We start from the raw sequence: 26,536 nt of genomic DNA on the forward strand, positions 1-26,536 counted from the left end.
AACTCCGGACCCAACGGAACGATATATTCATTTTTACAAACCTCCCCGAAAGACAAAATCATTACTTCAGATGATTACCTAAAACTCAAAATTTAATTAACATATACTACAGTAACTTATGAATATACAATCAAATTAGGCCAAACAGATGAACACAAAATTTTTAAGACTCGACGTCTTTTAGTGAATCCTGGTTATTAACCATTCCCTGTACACCATTACATCGATTTAAGTCTACGTCACTTGTGGATCGATGCATTTTACCTACAACGGAGACTGTAGACGAGATAAACATTGAATAGATATTGATTAATTTTCAAATGTACTTTTTACTTTTTACAAAAATCATAAAAAGGAAAGATTCTACTGAAAACACAGTACTTTTATAAGATTTGACACACACAATCAACAGCAGTAGCATTGAATACGCTTACACAGATATGTACTTAATGTTTTGCGTCTGTCATGTTGCTACCACTGATTGTAGGAACGTCCATAGAATTAAAAAGAAAAAAGGGGAGAAAAGAGAAAGAGGCCAAAATATTCAAAAAAGAAGGGAAGAAAGACAACATTGTAATCTCAGAAGCCCACTACTTTCCTTAAAAAAAGGAAATTATTATAACAAAAACTGTAAATTAATAACCACTCATTTAAGACATAAAGAAACATGAAAGTGCACCAAATGAAATCCTACCTGTGAGTGCAGCAGAAGAAATGCATCCTGCTGACAGCCGAATCATTTCATCACGTACACCCAAAACTCTTGTCGGTGTTGAACGATCGGCTACGTCAACAACACCCAACTGTCCGTCACTGTTGCTCCCCCATGAAAATATTTCACCTGAATCTTAGTTATAAAAAAGAGAGTGAGGAAAAATATTTAAATGCATGAACTGACATTTATACAGAAATTAAGTTACAAGGTGAAGAGACAAAACTTTTATGTGCACACTGTACTCTTAGAGAAATGTATCACCTCCACCTTCAGATCCTCAAATCTCACAACTTAAGACGTTTATAAACCTTTAAAAAATCAAGTCAAACTTTATTTCACCATTTGTTCACATACAAAGGCTTAATTAATGCAGCACAAACAAACTAACCTGTACTGAGCAATGTGTGTGCTCTTCCACATGCAACATGAGTAGCCTTTTCTGGCTTCAAACCTAAAAATTAATGCACACACAAATATTAGGCATTAAGTAATAATTACATTTTCACGCATAAACACAAAATTACATTTCCAGGAGAGTTAACCTTTTTCATACTATAATAGGTGCTTAAATCCCCAAACTAAAGGCCGCCAGTGCAATGCATTGACAGCTGGCACAAGGTCAATAAAAGTTAAATATGGAATCACAGAGCATCCTCCAAATTACCCATAATTTAAACAGTTGTAAATAAAATGGTTCTGCAATATAATCTGAGAAAGACTGGGTCAGTCTTTCATTACAGATGCTGTAATGCAGGTGTAATATTTTCAGTAAAACATTTCAATTCAGTGCAGGCAATGATGCACTTACTCTTCACACAGCTTGGCTTCACAGTAACATTCTTGTGACCGAGACCAAGTTGTCCATAATCGTTATTCCCAAACTCAGACACTCTTCCTTTCTCTGGAATTCAAACAAAATTCTACAAATATTCATCAGTCACACATCATTAATAAAACTTCCAAGTCAAATACTATATGAAATAAAAATAGCACCTCTAATAGTATTCTTAGTGTCTCTCGGGCATATCTATATTCATGTATATTGCCAGCCTGCTAATGGACCATATACTGAGCCAGTTCAATCCAGTCAACATCCTCAGTTTCTTTAAAATCCATTTTAATATTATCATCTATATATAACTGGCTCAGTATATGGTCCAGTACATAAATATAGAAAAACCCCATAGACCCTAATAAGCAGAGTGTAGGACAGGTCATAGAATAGCACATTTTATTATAAGAACATAAAATAAATTTAAAAGGTGTCCCACTATATGTCATGTAGGTGCTTGAGGGGGAAGGAGGTATAGCTCCTACTCATTCTTAACCTCGGCACTAGACAGGGTAAGTGGTCAGCATCACACCCCAGCTGTGCTTCACCCCTGGAAAAAGACCCCTGTACCCATTAGATAAGAGGCTGGGTGAACCCCGGAGCCGGTCTAGTCTCAAAGGCTGCCCCTGTCACAGATTGAACCCCGGTAGTACAGTCCGTAGTCAGTCACTATTCTGGCTGAACTACCCCAACTCACTTATTATAAGAACACACACTAACATACTAAATGACATAACAATAAAATTATTTTGGTTTGCATATCAATTTTACCTATTTGAAGATGGCTGCATTTTCACTGCACTGAAAAATATGTTTTATCACAATACACAATTTACATATCTACAAAATAACATGCACGTATTAGTTTCACTAATGAAATTGTATGTGCCCTTAACAATAAAATCCATGTGGGTGGAATATCTTGTGACCTAGCCAAGGCATTTGATTGTGTAAACCATGAAATATTACTAATGAAACTGAAATTTTATGGGATTCGAGGTATAGCAGGACAATGGTTTAAATCCTACCTAAACAATAGAAGGCAGAAAGGAGAAATTCAAAGCCCCCATACCAATCATAATACCTATTCAGAATGGGGTATCGTAAATCACGGAGTGCCACAAGGTTCAGTTCTTGGGCCCTTACTTTTCCTCATATATATCAATGACCTGCCGGCAACTGTGAACTCTATATCCAAACCCATTCTTTTTGCTGATGATACAAGTATCATTATTGCACACCAAGAATTGATCTATCTTCAAAATATCATGAATGATGTCTTTGCCAACATAAATTAGAGCTAACAAACTGGCACTAAATTTTGAAAAAACAAACTTCATAAAATTTGTTATTGAGCACAAGACATATCCTAGGTTAAATATAGGTTTTGAAGAAAAATTAACTGTGGAAGTTGAAACAAACAAATTCCTTGGCTTACAAGTTGACAACACCTCAGATTGGAAGAAACACATTGAATATATTATTCCCAAATTAAGCTCTGCATGCTTTGCCATGAGAACAGTCGTACCACCCATGACAACAGACGCTATAAAGCTAGTTTACTTTGCATACTTTCACTCTGTATTGTCATATGGATTAATCTTTGGGGGAAATTCAACAGACAGTAATAAAGTCTTTTACATGCAAAAGAAAATAATTAGAATAATGGCCGGTGTCAAAAGCAGCTTACCTTGTAGAAAATTATTTCGTAAATTTAACATACTTCCACTTGCAAGTGAATTTATACTCTGCTTGCTATCATTTGTGGTGGAAAACATGGATAAATTTAAAAGAAATACAGATGTACATAATTTAAATACAAGACGTAAACATGATCTCTATGTGCCAAATAATAACTTTACTAAATATCAGAAAGGAGTGTACTATACAGGTATCAAGTTGTTTAATAATCTTCCACCAACAATTAAAAGTCTAAATTATGATATAAAGGTATTCAAGCCTGCATTGAAAGATCACCTCTTTACTCACTCCTTCTATTCTGTAGATGATTTCATCTCTGCTGAAAATGTTTAAGCTTTATATCCATAATCTACGCATATGTAAAGCAAGTTTTGTATTTATATTTAAATGTATATTAATTTGTAAAATTATTTTTCATACTTGTATTGCAGAATCTGAAATTTATGTACATTGATATGTGAAATACGTTCTTGTACTTGTGTTGAAAGTTCTGAAGTGTATGTATATTGTATGAAATGACATGTTGTACATCCTTTGGTTGAGTCCTAAGAAGGATCAATGGAATGTAAATAAACTCTACTCTACTCTACTGTGAGATCCTGCACACTGCTTCCCTTATATTTTGAGCATTATTATTTATAATATTAAACTGTGGTTTTATTTTGTCAGAAACTAACAACATGTCACAAAATTAATAACTGATTATGTGTAATTCTGTTATTTCACAGAATACCCACGTATTTAAAAAATATGCAATCCGTGTTCCTCTCAGAGAGTGAGAGACCATGTTTTGCAGCCACACAATAAAACAGGCAAAATTATTGTTTTATAAATTTTTATTTCAGATTCTTATAAATCAGACGGGAAGACAATATATTTTGAACCGAGAAGAAGCAAGCATTTCTGGAATTTAGTCTCCTCCTAATTTCCTCATGAATATCATTTTGATATGTTATTGTTATTCCCAAATATTTAAACTTTGTCACACTTCCGAGTTTGAAATCCTTAAAATGAACATCACTTACACTGGCATGTGTATCATATAGTGCTCAGGATGAAGACTCTTGCTCTCGCAAGTGGCGCAAAGATCAAAGTCAGGGCACTGAATGCACCTGTAGCGAAACCCTTGCACTGCCCTCTCACACGCATCACATGTCACACCAACATGCTGCTGCAGACCTGAGACAGAATTATCACACTTTGCTCCTTAAGCTGAATGTGATAACAAAAAGTACACAAAATTCCTACTTTTATCATTAGCCAAACTGCAGCAATGAAGAGAGAAAGCACACGTTTTCAACAAAGTTTAAACACAAACAGCACAACTCAAGCAGACTGAATGGTTTTTCAAGACTTCTCAATTCAACTTGCTGGAACATTTTCATTTGCAATACAATAAATAAGATATTCTGATTATTGCATAACAACAAAAGGTAGTGCTGTCTAAAAGCCTGCAAAACAGCATCACATTTAAAAACTGATCCTTGTGGCACTCCATTTTCTTCAGGATAACTTGCAGATAAGACATTCACAAGGACACAGAAATAACAGGCGCCTGCATGAAGTTGAAAAGAAACAGTGGCACTCAATCCCAAAGACTTCACCAGTGAAGGGTTCTGAGGACACCATAATTCAAAGTTGTGCCTTATGCCCTCTCCAGGTCAAAGAGAGCAACAATGTGCTGGCATAGAATAAAGTGGCTGAAAGGATGAATAATTGATATGCTTAAACTCTACCGATTTTAAACAAAATCAGACCCAAGACTCAAAAGAGAAAAAAAGTCCTTTCTGGGAGAAAAGCTCATTTTACACATTTTCCATACACGGCCGGAAGAAATCAGCAATGCCAAGTATTTTGCTCCCTATAATAAAGTTCTTGCAAAAGGTTTTGCTTATTCTATAAAGACAAAGTAAAGTGAAATGGAAAATTTCTAATTCCTCCTCACCGACCAATTGTCCAATGATTCTCAGATACTGAATATGGGCATCTTCTTGCTGTTCTTGTGATTTCTGCTGCTTGCTACTGGAAGGGCCAGCGGAGTTATCATTAACGTGGGGTGGTTCTTCTTCGCCTGAAAGATTTGTCCACACGATGTACAAAGCAAGGGCTTCCAACCACTCTGGTTCTCCACCACGAGGTCTCCATGGACAATGGCCTGCCTCAGGCTCCCACCCACACCTCACAGAAGAGAAGCAATTATTCACTCAACTAGTCAACAGATATTGTTCATTGTGACTTTTCTCTTGTCTCCTAACTTTAACATTTACAGTGTAAACAGTTTGTTTGAATGCTTATTTTTATATCCAGAAAATTAGTTTGTGAGGTCTTCCATCCACATGCACAAATAGGTCAAATAACAAGTCTACTTTGAAGGCCATTAAACTTCGATCACCGTAAGTGCAGTATCCTAATTTCTACATTAGTCTCGACACTTGATAATACAAAGTTGATCCTTCACATGTTAAATCACATAATGCACTAATACACACTGACCTTCGGCAGATCCAGCTCCTGGTTTTAAATATAGTTTGCGCACTTCAGTCTGTGATTCAGTTAATGCCAGCATCAATTCTTCGTCGCTGGACATTGTAATTTTATCACCTTCGGCATCTGTGGACAAAGAAATAAAATGAACTTAAAAAGCATGGGCTAAACACTAACATCAGCAAGTACATATTTGATCAGTGATGTAATATAGCATCATAAAAATGGAAAAATCCTGTCAATGAACAAGAAACCAAAATTTCCCTGTGTTCTACACACCAATTCTTCTCCAATATGAGCACGAGGTTAAACAGATAGTAAAACAAAGATATTAAAGGATAAGATGAAAAATGTTAATTTCTGAAGTGTAAATTAAACCCCATGAAAAATGAATAAGGAACAGAGTTACATCATTCCCCATATTTACTGTTAATTCATGAGGAAAAATGGCTAAGAAAATTTGTAGCTCCGTGTTCCATCAAATTTCAATGCCGGTTACCTTTCCACGCAACGATAAAGTTGCATCCGTGAAGGGATGGGAAAATAGATTGTAGTTTCTCCCTTAGCATGGCGAAGTTTAATGCAGAAGTGAGTTTGAAATTAAAACGACGTATTTAACGTTCATTTCCCTCTTCAAAGTAAACTTTAAAACAAACTTTCATCTCTTCATCCATGACACCTGAAAATTAGAATTATTAATATTCAGTTCATGTTATCTTTAATGCATTTACTTAAATGACATCAAATACATATAACGTATTCACCGAGTCATGAGGAGCTGTTGTTGAGAAATACGTACCGCTGTACTCCTAGACAATGGTGGAGAGGGCTGTCAGTTGGAATGCGTGTCCAGCACATATAAGCTCGAAATCAGGATGGCCAACTATTATAAAATTTATTTGTATACCTGTTTCTGTGGATAAAGGCTAAAAATCCTGGGATGCTTGTGTCCGTCAATTTAAATATCCACACACAGGTTTGGTGGCAGTGGTTATGGAGAATGTTTAATGGGAAAAGCCAATATATAAAAATATGAACACCACAATTCAACTGGGCGTGAGGTCTCTTTGTACGGGCACTACTGTTATTCTGTGATTGTGAGGCCTTTCATAAAGGCACAGACTCAACAAGAAATTTCAGATGTAAATTGTAAGTTGCACAGAGTAGATGAGAGTGTGAACGAAAAGCCTGACGCGCACATGGAGAAGGGGCTAGATGTTGCCAAAGTAGAAAGCAGAATTAATACTAATATCACTTCTAAGTTAGACGAGTATAGAACTGAAGTGGAGCTGTCAGAAAGGAAGTGTTAAGTTTAAGGCACAACATTTCTAAATGGGAAAGTACTGCTAATATGGAAGAAATTACTATTTGCTCAGATGGCATACAAGAACAGGTAACAGTAGCAACTAGACAAGCAGAGCCTGTTAGTGGGTAACAGTCAAACGCCACTGACAAATGTAACAGCTGGCACAGACCAAGGCTCTTGTTCGTCTGGAATAGTAGATTTAGCAGTCCCACGCGCAAAACACTTGGGGAAGTATGAATGGATTAAAATGTACCAGTGTTATGCACTGTTACACAAATAAGGAAGAGGAGGAAAAGAAACAAGTAATAAAAACACAAGAAAATGAGAATCATAGGAAGAATGTGAAATGGTGATTCCAATTATTATGCTCCCTATAATAAAGTTCTTGCAAAGGTTCTGCTTATTCTCTAATGACAAAGTAAAGTGAAATGGAAAATTTCTAATTCCTCCCCACCCAACGGATCCAATACAATGGCCACCAACTGTCCGATGTTTCTCAGATACTGAATATGGGCATCTTCTTGCTGTTCTTGTGATTTCTGCTGCTTGCTACTTGAAGGGCCAGCGGAGTTATCGTTAACGTGGGGCTCTCCTTCACCTGAAAGATTTGTCCACTCGTTGAAGTTCGAAGCAAGGGCTTAATAGAAAAGAATATTCTGAACAAAAGATTTATATTTAGGAAGGTTCTAGGAATTGTCACCACCAAATTGCAAAATTTGCATTCACAGAAGCATGCACTCAACGGAGTAGAACAAGCCCTTATGTGTGTGTGTAACTTGAAAATATCATGAACGACATAAACAAATGGTTTACAGCCAACAAACTGGCACTAAGTTCTCTCTCTCTCTCCTTTTTCTTTTCTAAAAAGGAAACTTCATAAAATTTGTTACTAAGCACAAGGCATATAATAGGTTTTATGAAAAATTAATCGCGGAAGTTTAAACAATTTCCTTGGCTTACGAGTTGACAACACCTCAGATTGGAAGAAGCACATTGAGTATATTATTCCCTAATTAAGCTCTGCGTGCCTTGCCATCTGAACAATCATGCCACCCATGACAACAGATACTATAAAGCTAGTTTACTTTGCTTATTTCCACTCTGTGGTGTCTTATGGATTAATATTTTGGGGGAATTCAACAGACAGTAATAAGGCTTTTTACATGCAAAAGAAAATAATCACAACAATGGCAGGTGTCAAAAGCAGCGTATCTTGTAGAAAATTATTTCGTAAATTTAATATACTTCCACTTGCAAGTGAATTTATACTCTGCTTGCTATCATTTGTGGTGGAAAAGTTGGATAATTTTAAAAGAAATACAGATGTACATAATTTAATTACAAGATGTAAACCCTGCTAAATGTCAAAGAGGAGTGTACTTTACACGTGTCAAGTTATTTAATAATCACCAACCAACAATTAAAACTCTAAATTGTGATATAAATGTATTCAAGCCTGCACTGAAATTAGCTTTCATACTTGAATTGCAAAATCTGAAGGTTTATGTACATTCATATGTGAAACACGTTCTTGTAATTGTGTCAAAAGTACCGAGGTTTACGTATATTGAATGAAGTCCTGAAGTTTATGTTTACTGTATGAAATGACTTGCTCTGCATCCCATGGTTTAGTTCTAAGAAGGATCCATGGAATGCAAAGAAACTCTACTCTCTAACATACCTGAATAATGCAATTCCTTATCCAAGTCACAAACACTCCAGGTGCTTCGTTCTGTCTGGTTCTTCACAACTCCAACTCAGCTGCTTCCCCATCACGCACACAACTGATCTTCTCAAACGCTTATATTCAGACAAATTGGTCTGCCATGTCTTCGTTGAAACCAGTCCACACACACTACAGCTACAGTTCACATGAAAGTTGCTACTCAGCACATCCCCTGATCTCAAACTCCTCTTTGAGACAGACTAGGCACTCCCACTAAATCTATAACAGTACACCTCCTCGGAAAGCAAGGTATATAATCGCACGAGGGCCTGAGGTCTTCCTTGTGGCATTGTGAGGCATCATACGAACACCCCATACTTGGTCACTAGGAATCAAAAGTGGGCAACTGTGGTGTGGTGTGGTGTGGTGGCCACATAACCAACATTACAACCTGTAACCCTAGCTGCTTACTTCTAGCTTCTTCACTGCGATAAGCTCTTGCACAAATTTAAATCAACAGCTACTGAATTTCCACATGCAAGTCACAAAAACAGAGGCTGCCACCACGAGTCTGTGGGTCATCCCAACCGCATCGACTGATGAATTGTGTCCATCACGCACAATGATCATGTCAGCTACCGGAGCAAAGTCTTGCTACCTCCGTAGTAATGATGGACTCGAAACTGCATAACGGCTGAAGTATCCCATATGCTTGCATTCACGCCTACCTGAAACAAAACCATGTACAGAAATAAACATCCGCATTGAGAGACCAGTATTAATTCTTACTACGAAGGCACTCTACACCACATTAATAACCTACTGGCAACTAATCCGGCCTTTCGTGCAACCAAAATATTTCCCACTTTACGTACTTCACACGGGAGAAAGATGACAAACATCAGATCAAATAAACTTGCAAGCCCTGGCAATATAAGAGAGTAAAGCTGCACTCGACTGGGCATGCATCCTACAATCACGCCGTCCGAAGGAAACAATACCAGCAGAGGAGCTACGCCATTTTCTCGCACGCAGGGACGGCAACGTCTGAAAAACAGCGAACACATCCCGCCACCGCCGGAGCACGAGGGATATTCAATGATCAATATGTGCGCACCCTGACGAACTGTCCTGTCATCTACCGACAATACCCCTGAGGTACATGCCCGTCCGCGAACACTACACGGCACTGCCGAACCAAATGCTGACTGAAATACCACTCCAAAGACCGTAAACTGATAAACACAAGGCAGGTAGCTCCAAAATTGACTTTCGATATCACGCCCGTGCGCACAGACATGTTTATTTGTTACCATGCACTTGGGCAAACATTACACTGATCCCTAGGGTCAAATCAACAGGTCACGCCGCCATTGTGCCAATTCTTTCAAGTACTGCATAAATTTTTGAAGGAGTCTCCACGAACAGCGGAGAATTTTATGGAAGTGCATTAAGACGCACTCTTTGAACCAAGGTCAACAGTTCATGACACGAAATAACAGAAAAAGATAATTATTTGTCTGAATTCGATTCTACAAGGAATTTAATCCATGCTTACACGTGATATGAGCAATGCGACAAAGTTGGAGAATGTGTAATATTCCTAAGAATTCCATTCACGCAGTGCATTTATTGAGACTATCTGCTGGTTTCTTCCAGCTTAAAACATGTTTTCAAACACGGCAGCAATTTCTTTCTCGTACTGAACACGTACAGGTGTTCAACTTATCAAATGGGACACGAAGTAAGTGCTGGAAACAGCGACTTCTTCAAGTTTTTCTATTATTCTCGAGACAGTATTCAATGGCGCAACAAATATTCGAGCTGAGGAACGTCTGGATTTTAGAGCAACACACACCTGAACGCGGTCCTAAATTCGTCAGAATCTATCGAGAATCGATGAACCAATTACTGTAACCTGAGTGTCAACCCATCCTAATCTTCGGAACTTATTAAAAACACAGACAGAGAGAGAGAGATGCTTCAACTAAGTTAACAGTCCTATAATATTTCTTGATGATTTAGACAGGTGTAATACTTCGTTTCTCACTCTGTAAGACAATCCGAACTTGAAAACACTTAGGGAAAGAGATTCAAGAAGATTATTTACAAGCGAGTGGGGCGAAGTAATACTGATAAAGAAAAAAGTTTGTAAACGGTACATTAAGCCTTCAACAGAGAATGCTAAATACCAAGTAGTTCAATTCTGAAAGTTTACTTCAACATATGTACCAAGTGCTTTAATTATGATGACTTTTATATTTATGGCTTTTCTATGATTCTCACTATAAACAGCGATCATTTCCTTAAACAGCGTTAACCAGTTGATCTTCGTAATGGTGAAGAGTTGTGTTTTCTTCGCGGTACGGACTGGATTCTTAAATATAATTCAGACGAACTATGATTCTCGGAATAAACAGCGATCATTTCCTTAAACAGCGTTAACCAGTTGATTTTCGTAATGGTGAAGAGTTGTGTTTTCTTCGCGGTACGGACTGAATTCTTAAATATAATTCAGACGACCTACGGCTTCATGGGGTTAATGATGCTTACTTTTTACATTTCAAAGAGCACACAAAAAGTTAAGTTATGAACCCTCTTAGGAAAGGAATGAATTATTTCGGAAGATTTAGTAGCGGTGAGACTTAATATTAAACTGTGTTATTGTATAAAGAGTATCTAGAGATGTGAATCAGACTGCAGTGACTCACGATAGACTCAAATTTCGGTTTCCTTGCACTTGTAAACCTTCAGTTTCATTGATTAGGAAAATAGATCAGGTACTCAATTTGACGATATTTTATATTACTATACACAGAATAAACTGAAAGTCGACAAAACTGCAATTTTTATTAGCGAAGAGTAATTATAACTGTTATAAATTACGCCTTCATAGTTTTCTGACTCGAGATACTGTAAACTGGTGCAGCTTTAATTCAATATATATCTCTACTGTGTTGCTACAAGTGGACTTGAATATCAATTCTTGAGTCTTGGTCTACGCTCCTGTATCCCATCACCATCCTTCGGGATAAAACGCAGAACGATACTTCGTTCTGATGACTGCCTCAATCAAGCAAAAGATGTTGAAAATGTTTCTCCATATTTTGGGAACCTCTGCTCTATACAGCAGCTCTGTCTAATTCCATCACAGCGTAAAGGACGCCTACTCAGTCGCGTCTCTGGCAGACGGCTAATCCAAATCAATACAGACTCCATACGCAATACTCGGTCCACCTAACACCACAGCATTTCCTTACGAAATTTATCCAACAGAAATGAAGTAAGGACGACCAATCAGTTTTTAAAATTTCTGTGTCTATACACGAAGAGAAAGGCTTTGACCAGTTAAACGACTGTCAGCTACACGATGACTGCCGTACATGTTTACATCAAGAGAGACGGAAGAAATTGGTCTCATACCGCAAGTGTGCGTGTCTATCACCGGACACGCAACGTCTCTGTGATTGTCTGCATTTTCTCCTTTTCCAATCTTTCCCATCAACAATTCTCAAATGATCTGTAACTTTTCCTTTCTGTTTCCAACTCATAAAAGAACTTGATTCCTTACCGTACGTAGGGGGTTTCAAACATTCTTTGATTTTGGCGATATCGGTACCTTCGCGAAATCCCATCCATGCAGATCAGGCTTTACTCAGACACTACATTGCCGTCGAGACATACTAATTTTTAATTTCCCACAGAACACTATCTACGAAAGTCATTATAATTTTGAATCAACCTAGAAATAATACATCACCGTACTCACCCGAGTCCATCGCTCACTGGTGCCTCATCGTTTCAGACGTCTCGTGCAAGACGACGTCACAGAGCAGCGTCCAGGAGCGAGACGTGGAAAAATCTTCAGGTTCAGAGGGTTCACGACGGCGATGAAGAATGATGATATCATAATCACCGTGAATATGAAGAGGGCTCCGCCAACCACCTCAAAGCAGACATAATGACAAGAATTTATAATTACGTCGCTTCTGTATGTAAGCTCTGAAACTCGATCAGTGGGCATTATCTGACAATTTCTCATTGTACTCACCGGAGTCCTTAGTTCGCTGCTGCTGTAATATAATTTTCGGGTTGTCGTGTTAGCAAGCTCACGATGTAAGCGGCCGTCATCCTCACCGCTCCGTAAACCTCAAGTCTTGAACGAGCGTCACGTGGTTGTTACCACTGACCTAGAAGGAGACGGAATGCGTGGGCAGTATCACAGAACAATCAAAACGTAAAATAGAATATCTCAGTGTTGCAACGTCATTTCAGCCATCTTGTCTTGTGTGACGCAGGCCAAGTCACGTTGTATCGGTAACAGCACGCAATATAAGTTTTTCTCTCAACGTACTTTCAGAACTCTCTACTTCAGAGGACGGAATATTTCATGCAACTCACCTTGAATGACTTAAGTAGGCTCGCGTTGTACAGGACGTAGCACCCGAGGACACAAAACAGGACACATGTACTCTCGCATGTGCGTGTCACAGTCCTTGAGAAAAATATATAGACGATCTTATATCACTCCACTTTCTCCATGGAAAAGCGACGTAATTCACCTGTAAAGCCGCCAGACAGAAATGCCGATAAGTCAGGGTCGTTATCTATCCGACCAGGTTAAATCTGTATTCATTATGATAAGGTCAAATCCAGGAGTCAATTATAATAAATATTACAATTTTCATCGATTTGTGCTTACATTACACGTACAGTGAATGGCAAAAGAGGTGGAAATCCACACAATAAGAATTTATTATTATTTTCGCTTCAGATTCCAGGATTAAATTTTCAATGGTGCAAGGGTTTAAGTCGAATAAAATCTAACTCAACGATTTTTGTAATTTCTAGAGAAAATCGGTTAGTATTTTCATTATCACGAATTCGCCTGCATTCTTTAGAGCCTCGTACTACTACCACCACGAAAGCTTCAACAACTCTTTGGCTGTCGAACAAATCGATAATTAAACCAAACACAAGCTGAGACGTAATATCAAAATGGCTGACTGAAGCCCCAACTTACGTAAAGACTGGACACGTACGCGCTGTACCGGAGCAGGAGACAGACAACCAGAAACAAACTCAACTTGTCCGTAGGAAACAAGTTTCGCGGAGCATGCCGGGAAAGGCGTGTCGGCAGAGATGACTAAGGGGCAGATAAAATTATACGTCCAGTAATAAAACACTAGAAGCGAAAATACTACGAGCAGCGAAAACTCAATGATTTAATCGAATGAAACCAAATCGCGGGACGGAGGGTCAGCCTCAGGTCGTAAATGGTCGTAGAGAATAAAACAAGGCTCGAAAAACGTAAAATAAACGGCAGCGTCCTCTGTGCGGGAACATCGGGACCCACCAAAAGCGCCGTTACCCACAGAGGGCGCAAGTTATTATTTTGCTTTAAGAGGTTTGTTTTAAGTTCCTATGACCACTTAGCGGCTGGGGTTGAGCCCCCCTGTCGTATTATTCCATATCAATTACCGCGCTTTCGTTGCTGGTACTATTTTCGAATTTTGAGTGGTCCTCTTATTATACCTAATCTTACTATGCTCTTGCTATATCCCCTAGACAAGATCTGTTGCCAGGTGGGTTAGTCGAAAGAGTTGAACGACTCGCCTCGCCCACGAGGTCCTGTTTTGCATAGCGTGCGAGCGCAAAGCCAACGAGTTGGACTCGTCCGACTCGGGCGGTTCGTTGGAACCCGCCACCAGGCGCCCGGCGCCCAGGCCATTGTCCGGAGCCGGGTCCGCGCCACTGCTCGCTCAAGAAACGGCCTGGGCCTCCACCACCTTTCGTGGGGGTTAGGGCCGGGGGGTGGGGTTAGGTCCGGGGGGGGGTTAGGGCCGGGGGGTGGGGTTAGGGCCGGGGGGGGTTAGAGCCGGGGGGGTTAGGGCCGGGGGGGGTTAGGGCCGGGGGGGTTAGGGCCGGGGGGGTTAGGGCGGGGTGGGTGGGGGTTAGGGCCGGGGGGGTAGGGCCGGGTGGGGTTAGGGCCGGGGGGGGTTAGGGCCGGGGGGGGGTTAGGGCCGGGGGGGGTTAGGGCCGGGGGGGGTAGGACCGGGTGGGGTTAGGGCCGGGGGGGTTAGGGCCGGGGGGGGTTAGGGCCGGGGGGGGTTAGGGCCGGGGGGGGGTTAGGGCCGGGGGGGGTTAGGACCGGGGGGGGGTTAGGGCCGGGGGGGGTTAGGGCCGGGGGGCTGGTGTTATGGCCGGGGGGGGTGGGGTTAGGGCCGGGGGGGTTTGGGCCGGTGGGGGGCTCTAAGTTGGTTATGGCGTTTCATGCCATTTGCAGAAACATTTAATTTTTTAAAAATTTCGACATTTTTGAAAATTTCAATTTTTCGAAAATTTTCGAAAAATCGAAAAACGTGGGAAATCGTCCAAAAAGCTAGGTTAGGTTAGGTTATGTTACGTTAGGTAAGGTTAGTTTTTTTAAATTTCAATTTTTTAGAAAATTCTCGAAAAATCGAAAATCGTGGGAAATCGTACAAAAGCGCACAAAACCAAAATTTTTTGAAAAATTCTGAATTCAAATTTTTTTTCGAAAATTTCGAAAATATTTAGTTTTCTTCGCGTTTCATGCCATTTGCAGCCACTTTTAATTTTTTGGAACTTTTTGAAAATTTTTGAAAATTTCAATTTTTTCGAAAATTTTCGGAAAATCGAAAAACGTGGGAAATCGTCCATAAAGCGCAGAAAACCAAAAAATTTTCAAAAATTCTGAATTCAATTTTTTTTCGAAAATTTCGAAAATCTTTAGTTTTCTTCGCGTTTCATGCCATTTACAGCAACTTTTAATTTTTTGAAACTTTTTGAAAATTTCAATTTTTTCGAAAATTTTCGGAAATTTCGAAAAACGGGGAATCGTCGAAAATGCTAGGTTAGGTTAGGTTAGGTAAGGTTAGGTTAGGTTAGGTTAGGTTAGGTTAGGTTAGGTTAGGTTATTTTTTTAAATTTTCAATTTTTCGAAAATTTCCGAAAAATCGAAAAACGTGGGAAATCGTCCAAAAAGCGCACAAAACCAAAATTTTTTGAAAAATTCTGAATTCAAAATTTTTTTCGAAAATTTCGAAAATATTTAGTTTTCTTCGCGTTTCATGCCATTTACAGCCACTTTTAATTTTTTGAAAATTTCGAAATTTTTTGAAAATTTCAATTTTTTCGAAAATTTTCAAAAAATCGAAAAACGTGGGAAATCGTCCATAAAGCGCAGAAAACCAAAAAAATTTCAAAAATTCTGAATTCAAATTTTTTTTCTAAAATTTCGAAAATCTTTAGTTTTCTTCGCGTTTCATGCCATTTACAGCAACTTTTAATTTTTTGAAAATTTTTGAAAATTTCAATTTTTTCGAAAATTTTCGGAAATTTCGAAAAACGGGAAATCGTCGAAAAAGCTAGGTTAGGTTAGGTTAGGTTAGGTTAGGTAAGGTTAGGTTAGGTTAGGTTAGGTTAGCTTACGTTAGGTTAGCTTACGTTAGGTTAGGTTAGGTTAGGTTACGTTAGGTTAGGTTAGGTTAGTTTAGGTTTAGGTTAGGTTAGGTTAGATTAGGTTAGGTTAGGTTATTTTTTAAAATTTCAATTTTTCGAAAATTTTCGAAAAATAGAAAAACGTGCGAAATCGTCCAAAAAGCGCACAAAACAAAAAAAATTTGAAAAATTCTGAATTCAATTTTTTTTCTAAAATTTCGAAAATATTTAGTTTTCTTCGCGTTTCATGCCATTTGCCGCCACTTTTTTAAATTTTTTGAAAATTTCGAAAATTTTTGAAAATTTCAATTTTTTCGAAAATTTTCAAAAAATCGAAAATGTGGGAAATCGTCCAAAAAGCGCACAAAACCAAAACATTTTCAAAAATTCTGAATTCAAAATTTTTTCGAAAATTTTGAAAATCTTTAGTTTTCTTCGCGTTTCATGCCATTTGCAGCACTTTTAATTTTTTAAAATTTCTACAATTTTTTAAAATTTAGATTTTTTCGAAAGTTTTCGAAAAATCGAAAAACGTGGCAAATCGTCCAAAAAGCGCACAAAACCAAAATTTTTTGAAAAATTCTGAATACAAATTTTTTTTCGAAAATTTCGAAAATCTTTAGTTTTCTTCGCGTTTCATGCTATTTGCAGCCACTTTTATTTTTTTTAAAATTTCTACAATTTTTGAAATTTCAATTTTTTCGAAAATTTTCGAAAAATCGAAAAACGTGGAAAATCGTCCAAAAAGCGCACAAAACCAAAATGTTTTGAAAAATTCTGAATTAATTTTTTTTTTTACGAAAATTTCGAAAATCTTTAGTTTTCTTCGCGTTTCATGCCATATGCAGCCACTTTTAATTTTTTTAAAATTTCGACAATTTTTGAAAATTTCAATTTCTTCGAAAATTTTCGAAAAATCGAAAAACGTGGGAAATGGACCAAAAAGCGCAGAAAACCAAAAAGTTTGAAAAATTTTGATTTCAAATTTTTTTTCGAAAATTTCGAAAATATTTAGTTTTCTTCGCGTTTCATGCCATTTACAGCAACTTTTAATTTTTTGAAAATTTTTGAAAATTTCAATTTTTTCGAAAATTTTCGGAAATTTCGAAAAACGGGAAATCGTCGAAAAAGCTAGGTTAGGTTAGGTTAGGTTAGGTTAGGTTAGGTAAGGTTAGGTTAGGTTAGCTTACGTTAGGTTAGCTTACGTTAGGTTAGGTTAGGTTAGGTTAGGTTAGGTTACGTTAGGTTAGGTTAGGTTAGTTTAGGTTAGGTTAGGTTAGGTTAGGTTAGGTTACGTTAGGTTAGGTTATTTTAGTTTAGGTTAGGTTAGGTTAGGTTAGGTTAGATTAGGTTAGGTTAGGTTATTTTTTTAAAATTTCAATTTTTCGAAAATTTTCGAAAAATAGAAAAACGTGCGAAATCGTCCAAAAAGCGCACAAAACAAAAAAATTTTGAAAAATTCTGAATTCAAATTTTTTTCGAAAATTTCGAAAATATTTAGTTTTCTTCGCGTTTCATGCCATTTGCAGCCACTTTTTTAAATTTTTTGAAAATTTCGAAAATTTTTGAAAATTTCAATTTTTTCGAAAATTTTCAAAAAATCGAAAATGTGGGAAATCGTCCAAAAAGCGCACAAAACCAAAACATTTTCAAAAATTCTGAATTCAAATTTTTTTTCGAAAATTTCGAAAATCTTTAGTTGGGTGTCTTATAGATGCTCGTGAAGTACAACCTGGTGGCATACGGGCTGTGTAGTGGCGACATATGCAATAATCGTTTATAGTGCTTCTTTCATTGAGCTGTAGTTTACGAAATCCCACCTGTTTTCATAAATGATGGAAGATATTTAGGTTATGGAAATGTTTATTAGTTGGTGTCTTATAGGTGATGTTGGTCGGACTTTTCAAATGAGTCAGCTCGCGAGACGTTTTCGCCCTTCTGCAAAATTACTTGTGAGAAATTATCGCGCAGGGAGAATGTCGGTGCTGAATTTGCGTGATGTCTTGAGTGCCAACATGAAATGTGACGAGGATAAGTTCGTGTTGGAAAGGACGTGGACGATTTCACTGGGTGATTTATAGGTAGACGTGCAGGTATTCAAGAGTTGTGTCTGGTATCAATCTGAGCAGGGTGTCGAAGGTTGCTCTGTGCAGTAACATAACGGCGACCGACAGGTTATGTGACAAATGTGCCCTAGGATATAGGCGATGTAGATGCAAATTGTGGGCTACTTGTTTCATAGTGCTTCGTGCGAAGTTGATTGAGCTGTAGTTTATTGGGTGTGGTTGGATTCATAAATTATTTTATGATTTTTGAGGTTGTGGAAGTGATTGGTAATTGGTTTCTTATAGGCGAAGTTGGTAGCTCGTTTCGCCTTTTTTTTTTTCTTCCTGTCGTTTTTAAGGGAGAAGATGTGTCACTAATGGTAGTCACGGAATAAAGTTTGAGGTCTTCATAATTTTACAGTCTTTCGAGTGGTATTTCAGTCAGCATTTGGTTCGGCAGTGCCGTGTAGTGTTCGCGGACGGGCATGTACCTCAGGTGTATTGTCGGTAGATGACAGGACAGTTCGTCAGGGTGCGCACATATTGATCGTTGAATATCCCTCATACTCCGCCGGTGGCGGGAAATGTTCGCTGTTTTTCAGACGTTGCCGTCCCTGCGTGCGAGAAAATGGCGCAGCTCCTCTGCTGTTATTGTTTACTTCGGAAGGCGTGATGGTAGGATGCATGCCCAGTCGAGTGCAGCTTTACTCTCTTATATTTCCAATGCTTGCAAGTTTATTTGAACTGATGTTTGTCATCTTTCTCCTGTGTGAAGTACGTAAAGTGGGAAATATTTTGGTTGCCCGAAAGGCCGGATTAGTTGCCAGTAGGTTATTAATGTGGTGTAGAGTGCCTTCGTAGTAAGAATTAATACTGGTCTCTCAATGCGGATGTTTATTTCTGTTCATGGTTTTGTTTCAGGTAGGCGTGAATGCAAGCATATGGGATACTTCAGCCGTTACGCAGTTTCGAGTCCATTACTACGAAGTTAGCAAGACTTTGCACCGGGAGCTGACATGATAATTGTGCATGATGGACACAATTCATCAGTCGATGCGGTTGGGATGACCCACAGACACGTGGTGGCAGCCTCTGTTTTTGTGACTTGCATGTGGAAATTCAGTAGCTGTTGATTTAAATTTGTGCAAGAGCTTATCGCAGTGAAGAAGCTAGAAGTAAGCAGCTAGGGTTACAGGTTGTAATGTTGGTTACGTGGCCACCACACCACACCACACCACAGTTGCCCACTTTTGATTCCTAGTGACCAAGTATGGGGTGTTCGTAGCATGCCTCACAATGCCACAAGGAAGACCTCAGGCCCTCGTGCGATTATATACCTTGCTTTCCGAGGAGGTGTACTGTTCTAGATTTAGTGTGAGTGCCTTGTCTGTCTGAAAGAGGAGTTTAAGATCAGGGGATGTGCTGAGTGGCAACTTTCATGTGAACTGTTGGAATTATCTGGATGCATTATACTTATAAGATTGTTTGTCTTTATAGAGGCTTATAAGAGGTTGTGCCATCCGAGCCCTGGTGACATCACGCAGGTGAACGAGTGTGCTCTGCGAGCCAACATTTGTGGCAATGGACGTTGCATTGATACTCCTGATGGATACCGGTGTGACTGCTACCCAGGATACTTTGCCCTTGCAGATATTGATGAATGCTCTGAACTAAACTGTTGTCAAGGAGGGCAGTGTACAAATACTCCTGGAAGTTTCAGCTGTGTCTGCCCACCAGGATTTGATGTGTCTTCTGATGGAAAATACTGTACAGGTTGGTTCTGGTTATATCATATTGTTTTGTTTGTGTTTTAATTTAAAGTAAAGTTGTTCTATTCTGCTCAAGTATAAAGTGTGAAAATATTATAAAAATTTAATCAGAATTGAAGAGAATGACAACTAAAAGCAGTGGATTTTCCATGTCAATACATTTTTTGTAAGACTTGAGGTTTTCACAGCGGTGAGTATGAAGATTTCCGTCTTCTGGGTTGTTGTGCTGTGTAGTCTGGTCGATGTTAACCAACGTTTCAGAGGTCATACTGCCTCCGTCATCAGAGTATGAAGATTTCTGTCTTCTGGGTTGTTGCGCTGTGTAGTCTGGCCGATGTTAACCAATGTTATATGACCAAAGTCATACTGCCTCCGTCATCAGGGCCCTGATGACGGAGGCAGTATGACCTCTGAAACGTTGGTTAACATCAACCAGACTACACAGCGCAGCAACCCAGAAGATTGAAATCTGAATACATTTTCGTCACATGAGGAAGATTACATTTCAAAATAGCACACAATTCTATGTGATATTGGTTATGTTGTATTTTTTAAAGCGTTTTACTCTTTAGTATGAAAATTCCTGATTTAAACAGTTGAAAGCATGTATTGTTTCTTCAGTTAGGGAGAAAAAAAATTAAACCATCTTCTCTGATCTCTTGCATGAACCTAATATTAAACTGGTGTGGTGCTACAGTTTTATACCATATTATTTAAATACAAGTAATTGTACTTGTGAAGTTTCCTATTTTGAATGTTTCCGAGCTTGACAACATTCTGTAGCTGTAGTGATATGTGATACCAACGGTTTTGATTGTCGTGTTTCAGACCACGATGAATGTAGTCAGACTGGAATGTGTGTATAAATATGGATGGTTCCTTCAAATGTCACTGTCACAGTGGATTTATTCTCTCACCATCTGGACATGCATGTGTTGGTAAGATGTTGTTTGCCAAATGTACAAAACTTCCTAGGTAACAAGTCAGTAGAAAGTTTTAGTCAGATTAAGTAATGAATTACCAGTAATTAACTGACCGTGGAGCGGAGTCCTGCTTGGGAAGCTAATAGTCACTTAGACGGCTGTCAGAAGCCATACCTTTCTTTTATTCCAAAATATATATAGAACATTTTGTTCTAAATAACAGTTTTTAATTTTTGTTTCGGATATTGATGAATGTTATGAGAACGCAAGAGTCTGCCTGAAGGGACGTTGTGAAAATATACCTGGATCCTACCGGTGTGTGTGTGTGCCAGGATGGTTTTACGCCATCATTGGATGGGACGTTCTGTGTAGACTTGGGATGAATGTTCTCAAACAGGGATGGCAAATGTGTCAACATCGATGGTTCATTTAAGTGTGTCTGTGATTCTGGTTATCGACCGGGCAAAACATTAACCAACATGAATACCTGCAAAAAATTAAATTAAACATTTGAAAACTAATGACTTAAAATTTTTTTAGAGAACTTATCATCATATTTAAGGTATAGAGATGATGTTTTCACAGATGCGACATGTAGATTCTGTATAATAAAGACGCGTCAGTCAAGCCAGAAATTAAATGTCTAGCGCTGCACTGGTCACTGATTTTCATTTGAGTTTTCAAAGCACCACTTTGGTGAGATTTGACGTTCTTATGGCATTGAAGATGGTGATTGTTCTGGGTTGTGTTTCCAAATGGGCTTATAGGTAGATACCAACATTTCAGAGAAACAGCCCCTAAGCTGTAGACAGTATCTTTCTCTGATACATTGTATGTACCTTTGAGTCCCCATGGCATTACAACCCACAAAATAATTATCATCAACAGTTTCATGTTGTTTCATAATAAAAGGTAGAATATAAACTTGGGTGCTTTTAGGTGGTTCAAGATACAGCACATCCTCAATTTTTGTTTCAGATATAGATGAATGCATAAGCAACCCCTGTCAACATGGGTCCCGTATAAATTCGCAAGGCAGTTTCCGTTGTGAATGTACCACAGGGTTTATACTTGGTCCAGATGGAAGATCATGTCTTGGTAAACATCACTATAATATATTAAATTACTCATAGGGAGTGACATTACTGAATTCTACACATATTCAAAATGCACATCATATAAACACACCATATGCAGTACAACGACGCATCCTTCCTGCCATGACCCTCTAAAATTATACGTGTTTGTCATACAATGAATCATTCTTGATTTTGAGTACTGCTGTCGAATGTGTTGCACGGGCTTTCCAAGGTACCGTACGAGTGTCCATTTTGTATCCTACGAAACGGACATTTTAATTGTAATCTCATTTGAAGATACAACTGATAAAGTTAATTATATATATATATATATTGATAATTAAGAAATAATTTCTAGAAAATTAAGTCTACTATTTTAGGGTCTCTGATGGTGTTGCAGTCTGTGCCACTGTCACACTTGAAATTGTGCGTGTTAGTACATCTGTCAATAACCTAAGCAGGGGACGCTACTTGCTGCAGATACGCGCCGTGATCTGCGCTACTCCCAGTTCCGAGATGGTCAGTGCTTGAATCCAACTGCGATGCCAGTAACAAAGTCAAGTTGCTGCTGTTGTACTGAATGACGTTTAATGGGGATGGTATGTGTTGTTCAGTTTATGTATTTCTCTGAATTTTATTAGAAATTTTACTCAGTTCTGAATACATAATAAGGTCTGTCTGTCTGTCCACACGATTCATCTCCCAACATACTCACTGAATTTTAACAACATGTAATATGGGAGATCTGTATTTTGGGAAGGATATTTTGTAGTTGGACATATGAAAAGGGGATACAAAAAATAGATTTCAATGTAAGTTTTTACACATATGTACCTTTAACTCCTGTATTATGGATATAACTTAAAATGAAGAAACATCAGATCACAGAAATCCATGATATGAGGCTTAGTAAAGAAGAGGTCTCAAGTGTTGATTATATTAATTTCATTTAGCCGGAGCGCAATTGAAGGTGTGTTGGTGTATAAAAACTGCATGCCATCTGTGTACAGAATGAATGATATCCATAAGAACTATTATTCTATTTATCTACATATGGGTTTCAAACTCACAATAGATAACGAGAAGCCTGAGGGAAAGAGACCGCTGGTGAGACCTAGACGTAGATGGGCAGATAATGTTAGGCGGGATCTATGGGAGATAGGAGTTGAAGGAGACTGGATTTTGTTGGCCCAGGACAGGGTCCGGTGGAGGGCTTTGGTTAATTCTGTGATGAACCTTTGGGTTCCGTAAGCTATCTGGTTGGTTGGGTCCACTATTTGGGAAGCCTGAGGGGAAGAGAGAGCTGGGGAGACCTAGACGTAGATGGGAGGATAATCTGAGGCGGGATCTATGGGAGATAGGAGTTGAAGGAGACTGGATTTTGTTGGCCCAGGACAGGGTCCGGTGGAGGGCTTTGGTTAATTCGGTGATGGACCTTCGGGTTCCGTAAGCCATCTGGTTGGTTGGGTCCACTATTTGGGAAGCCTGAGGGGAAGAGACCGCTGGGGAGACCTAGACGTAGATGGGAGGATAATCTAAGGCGGGATTTATGGGAGATAGGAGTTGAAGGAGACGGGGTCCGGTGGAGGGCTTTGGTTAATTCGGTGATGAACCTTCAGGTTCGGTAAGCCATCTAGTTGGTTGGGTCCACTGTTTGGGAAGCCTGAGGGGAAGAGACCCCTGGGGAAACCTAGACGTAGATGGGAGGATAATATCAGGCGGGATCTATGGGAGATAGGAGTTGAAGGAGACTGGATTTTGTTGGCCCAGGACAGGGTCTGGTGGAGGGCTTTGGTTAGTTCGGTGATGAACCTTCGGGTTCGGTAAGCCATCTGGTTGGTTGGGTCCACTATTTGGGAAGCCTGAGAGGAAGAGACCACTGGGGAGACCTAGACGTAGATGGGAGGATAATGTCAGGCGGCATCTATGGGAGATAGGAGTTGAAGGAGACTGAATTTTGTTGGCCCAGGACAGGGTCCGGTGGAGGGCTTTGGTTGATTCGGTGATGAACCTTCGGGTTCCGTAAGCCATCTGGTTGGTTTGGTCCACTATTTTAAAAGCCTGAGGGGAAGAGACCTCTGGGGACTTTTGGGGGCCCCGATAGGGAAATTCTGTACGTCACTACTTCTCGACTGGGACTTACCGCTGAGGAACAAAAGCAGAAACCCTTGGCAGGCTCTGTGTTTGCTGCCTGGTATAGGGGTGTCTGCCCTCGCACCTGCCAACAATGTCATTCTTACCACCCCCAGCAAATGATATTATAAATAGAGAAAATTGTTTCACATAGTTTCCTGTATTTTCTGGTCAAAGCCAACATGATAAATCTGATTCAACATTATTATCAGTGGAACTTAAACATGTAGTTGTAAAAGAGCCCCCTTGATTTCAATTAGAATGAAGAATATTTAACAGCTCTCACACAGTCGCAAAATTTTCTACCAAGGGGATTGAAATACATAGATCCCAAAATCAGTCCTTTCAAAGACAGTCTAATTCATTTGAGTTTAAACTAAACAGTTGATGCAACTTTCATTACAATCCATACAAATGTTTTCCTCCAGATTATATAAAATTATTATTGTCTTGACGATCTTTCAGCAAAGTATTCAAATTGTATATGGCCTATTCATTGTGTTTCAAATTGTTACTTCCTCATATTCATAATCGCACTCACGTAAAAAATTCAGTTACAAGATTTAATTGATTCAGAATTGTTAAATGCCCCATCCTAACCTACCAAATAATAACCCAGATCGTGCTGAAACTCTTATGCTCATTTAAGGTACAATATTATGCTTTCAAAGTTTTCCTACGCATGTTCATTATGAACAGGGAATTGAACATTGAACTGTCTACAATGAGTCCACATGTCAGGTTAAGGGAAACAAAATTAATTCAAAGTAGACAACCAGCAGGACGACATATCTCAATCTGACTACTCTCTCCTTTTTATAACATTCAAGACAAAGATCTGACACCAACATGACAAGTGGGCATTAAACAACTGTTTCTGTGTGTGTTTACATTCATAGTTGCTCAACCTGGTTCACACTCTCACAACCATTTCAGTAACATCCCTTCTTCTTCAAACTGCTTGTTAATACGATCTTTGCCATTAGCTTTACATAATCTGTCTGTCCGTTAAGCAGTACAACTGCTCGATGTTGCTAAATTATGAACATTATTGCTAACAAAAATTGTAAAACTGCACACGCATAGCTGCAAAGACATATAACTTTAAACAGAGTAATTCTTTGCTTCATTCCTAAAAAATTCTACACTTAACCTTACTGTGCTACATAATGACTGTGGTGCCCCACCCCCTCGCATAGGGGAAATTAAGATTCGAGGTGGACTGCAAATTAATCCTTACAACAAGCAGTAAAAACTTTGACAATTAATAGTGGGAATTACATTTTAACTTTTACTTTGCAGTTAACATCGTCCTCACATCACTCTTCAGCATTTTAAATTTGCCTTTCTCCTTATTTTTCAACAGTCAATTGACTATTATTAATGTATAAAATGTTTTAATTTCCTGTATTTTGCAACTCGTAATGTATTAAATGCAGAATTGGGAAATGAGCACATTTTAAGACATAATTAAATGAAAGATTATAAGCACTCTATTATAAAACACCTAAACATAAAATAAACTGTTCTCTACAAGGAACAGAGCTATGGATTTCTGAAGATTAGATGACAAGAGGAGGCAAAATGAAATAGGTGAAGAATCTGTTATAAGCTTCACTTCAAATTTTTCCTTCCAATCTACTTTGCAGTTTCAAAATATATGTAAGTATTAAATGCTGAACTGGACTCCGAGCTCAATTAAGCAGAAAAAATTCCATATTTTTCTAAAGAAAGAGAAATTTAAAACTACAACCCTACATTCTGTGGAAGGGAAGCAGCCTGAGGATTTTGCCTGGAAGGGGGGGGGGGGCACAATAAAACAGAGAACCGTGGTTCAGATTTCTGCTCAAGTCCTTCTGGCTGTCCATGAAGAACTCAAAGACTTTGAAGAACCACAACAATCATCACAAGTACTTATCGAGGTGTATGCACATCACGGTTACAAATTAAATACAGTGTTGTAAAAGCATTGCAGTGTAATACATAAAAAAAGAAATTGCCTCACATCAGTTCAGTATTTAAAGTTACTGAATCAGACTTTTGTGTTTTAAAACTTGTGTAAATGGCTGGATTCTTTCTTTTTCAACTCCAGAGCTTTGAACAAGTGGTTTTGGTTAAAGATTGTTGATTGATATGATGTCTGTTTGGACCAACTTTGCTGCTCCCTCATAAATATATTTTTGCATAACCCCCCTCTTTCTCTCATCTCCTCTTACACACGTTGGATGTGGTAATTCCAAGGCTGAGAGATGAGAAGTTAGCTTCTGTTAGGGACAGACAAAGTCAAGGCCTGGAACAGGTGTTCTTTTGCTTGTATGCACATCCGAATAAGAAAACCAAGGTAAAATGTTTTCTCTAACAGATTCAACTACTTGCGATAATTTTGTTGGTTCTGTTTATCAGCTCATCAAGGCCGTGTTTT

General features: G+C 38.7%; 2 protein-coding genes across 6 annotated transcripts; one reads left to right on the forward strand and one right to left on the reverse strand.

The window, feature by feature from the left end:
- Positions 1-797: 797 nt before the first annotated feature.
- On the reverse strand, positions 798-13,837 carry LOC147871794 (uncharacterized). 5 transcript variants are annotated; one of them, XM_087360130.1, is made up of 13 exons: positions 13,728-13,837; positions 13,106-13,266; positions 12,756-12,894; positions 12,474-12,650; positions 8,720-9,432; positions 7,493-7,636; positions 6,232-6,411; positions 5,742-5,858; positions 5,194-5,426; positions 4,274-4,427; positions 1,524-1,616; positions 1,104-1,166; positions 798-847 (listed from the first exon to the last, which is right to left on the reverse strand). In XM_087360130.1, exons 7-9 carry the CDS (start codon positions 6,299-6,301, stop codon positions 5,215-5,217), a joined length of 399 nt encoding a protein of 132 aa, XP_087216256.1. In that variant the 5' UTR covers positions 6,302-6,411; positions 7,493-7,636; positions 8,720-9,432; positions 12,474-12,650; positions 12,756-12,894; positions 13,106-13,266; positions 13,728-13,837; the 3' UTR covers positions 798-847; positions 1,104-1,166; positions 1,524-1,616; positions 4,274-4,427; positions 5,194-5,214. The 5 variants fall into 5 exon arrangements, 3 of the variants coding, with proteins under 3 accessions (XP_087216256.1, XP_087216257.1, XP_087216258.1); XM_087360131.1 differs by having other exon boundaries at positions 6,532-7,636; XM_087360132.1 differs by lacking the exon at positions 7,493-7,636.
- LOC147871795 (uncharacterized) lies at positions 12,088-25,654 on the forward strand. The gene is made up of 4 exons (XM_087360103.1): positions 12,088-12,132; positions 19,584-19,983; positions 21,881-22,000; positions 22,382-25,654. Exons 1-4 carry the CDS (start codon positions 12,088-12,090, stop codon positions 22,510-22,512), a joined length of 696 nt encoding a protein of 231 aa, XP_087216229.1. The 3' UTR covers positions 22,513-25,654.
- Positions 25,655-26,536: the final 882 nt, after the last annotated feature.

The sequence above is a fragment of the Zootermopsis nevadensis genome, unplaced genomic scaffold (assembly GCF_977971745.1).
Source record: "Zootermopsis nevadensis isolate Lab colony 2312 unplaced genomic scaffold, Znev_1.0 Znev_ptg000038l, whole genome shotgun sequence".
Taxonomy (NCBI): domain Eukaryota; kingdom Metazoa; phylum Arthropoda; class Insecta; order Blattodea; family Termopsidae; genus Zootermopsis; species Zootermopsis nevadensis.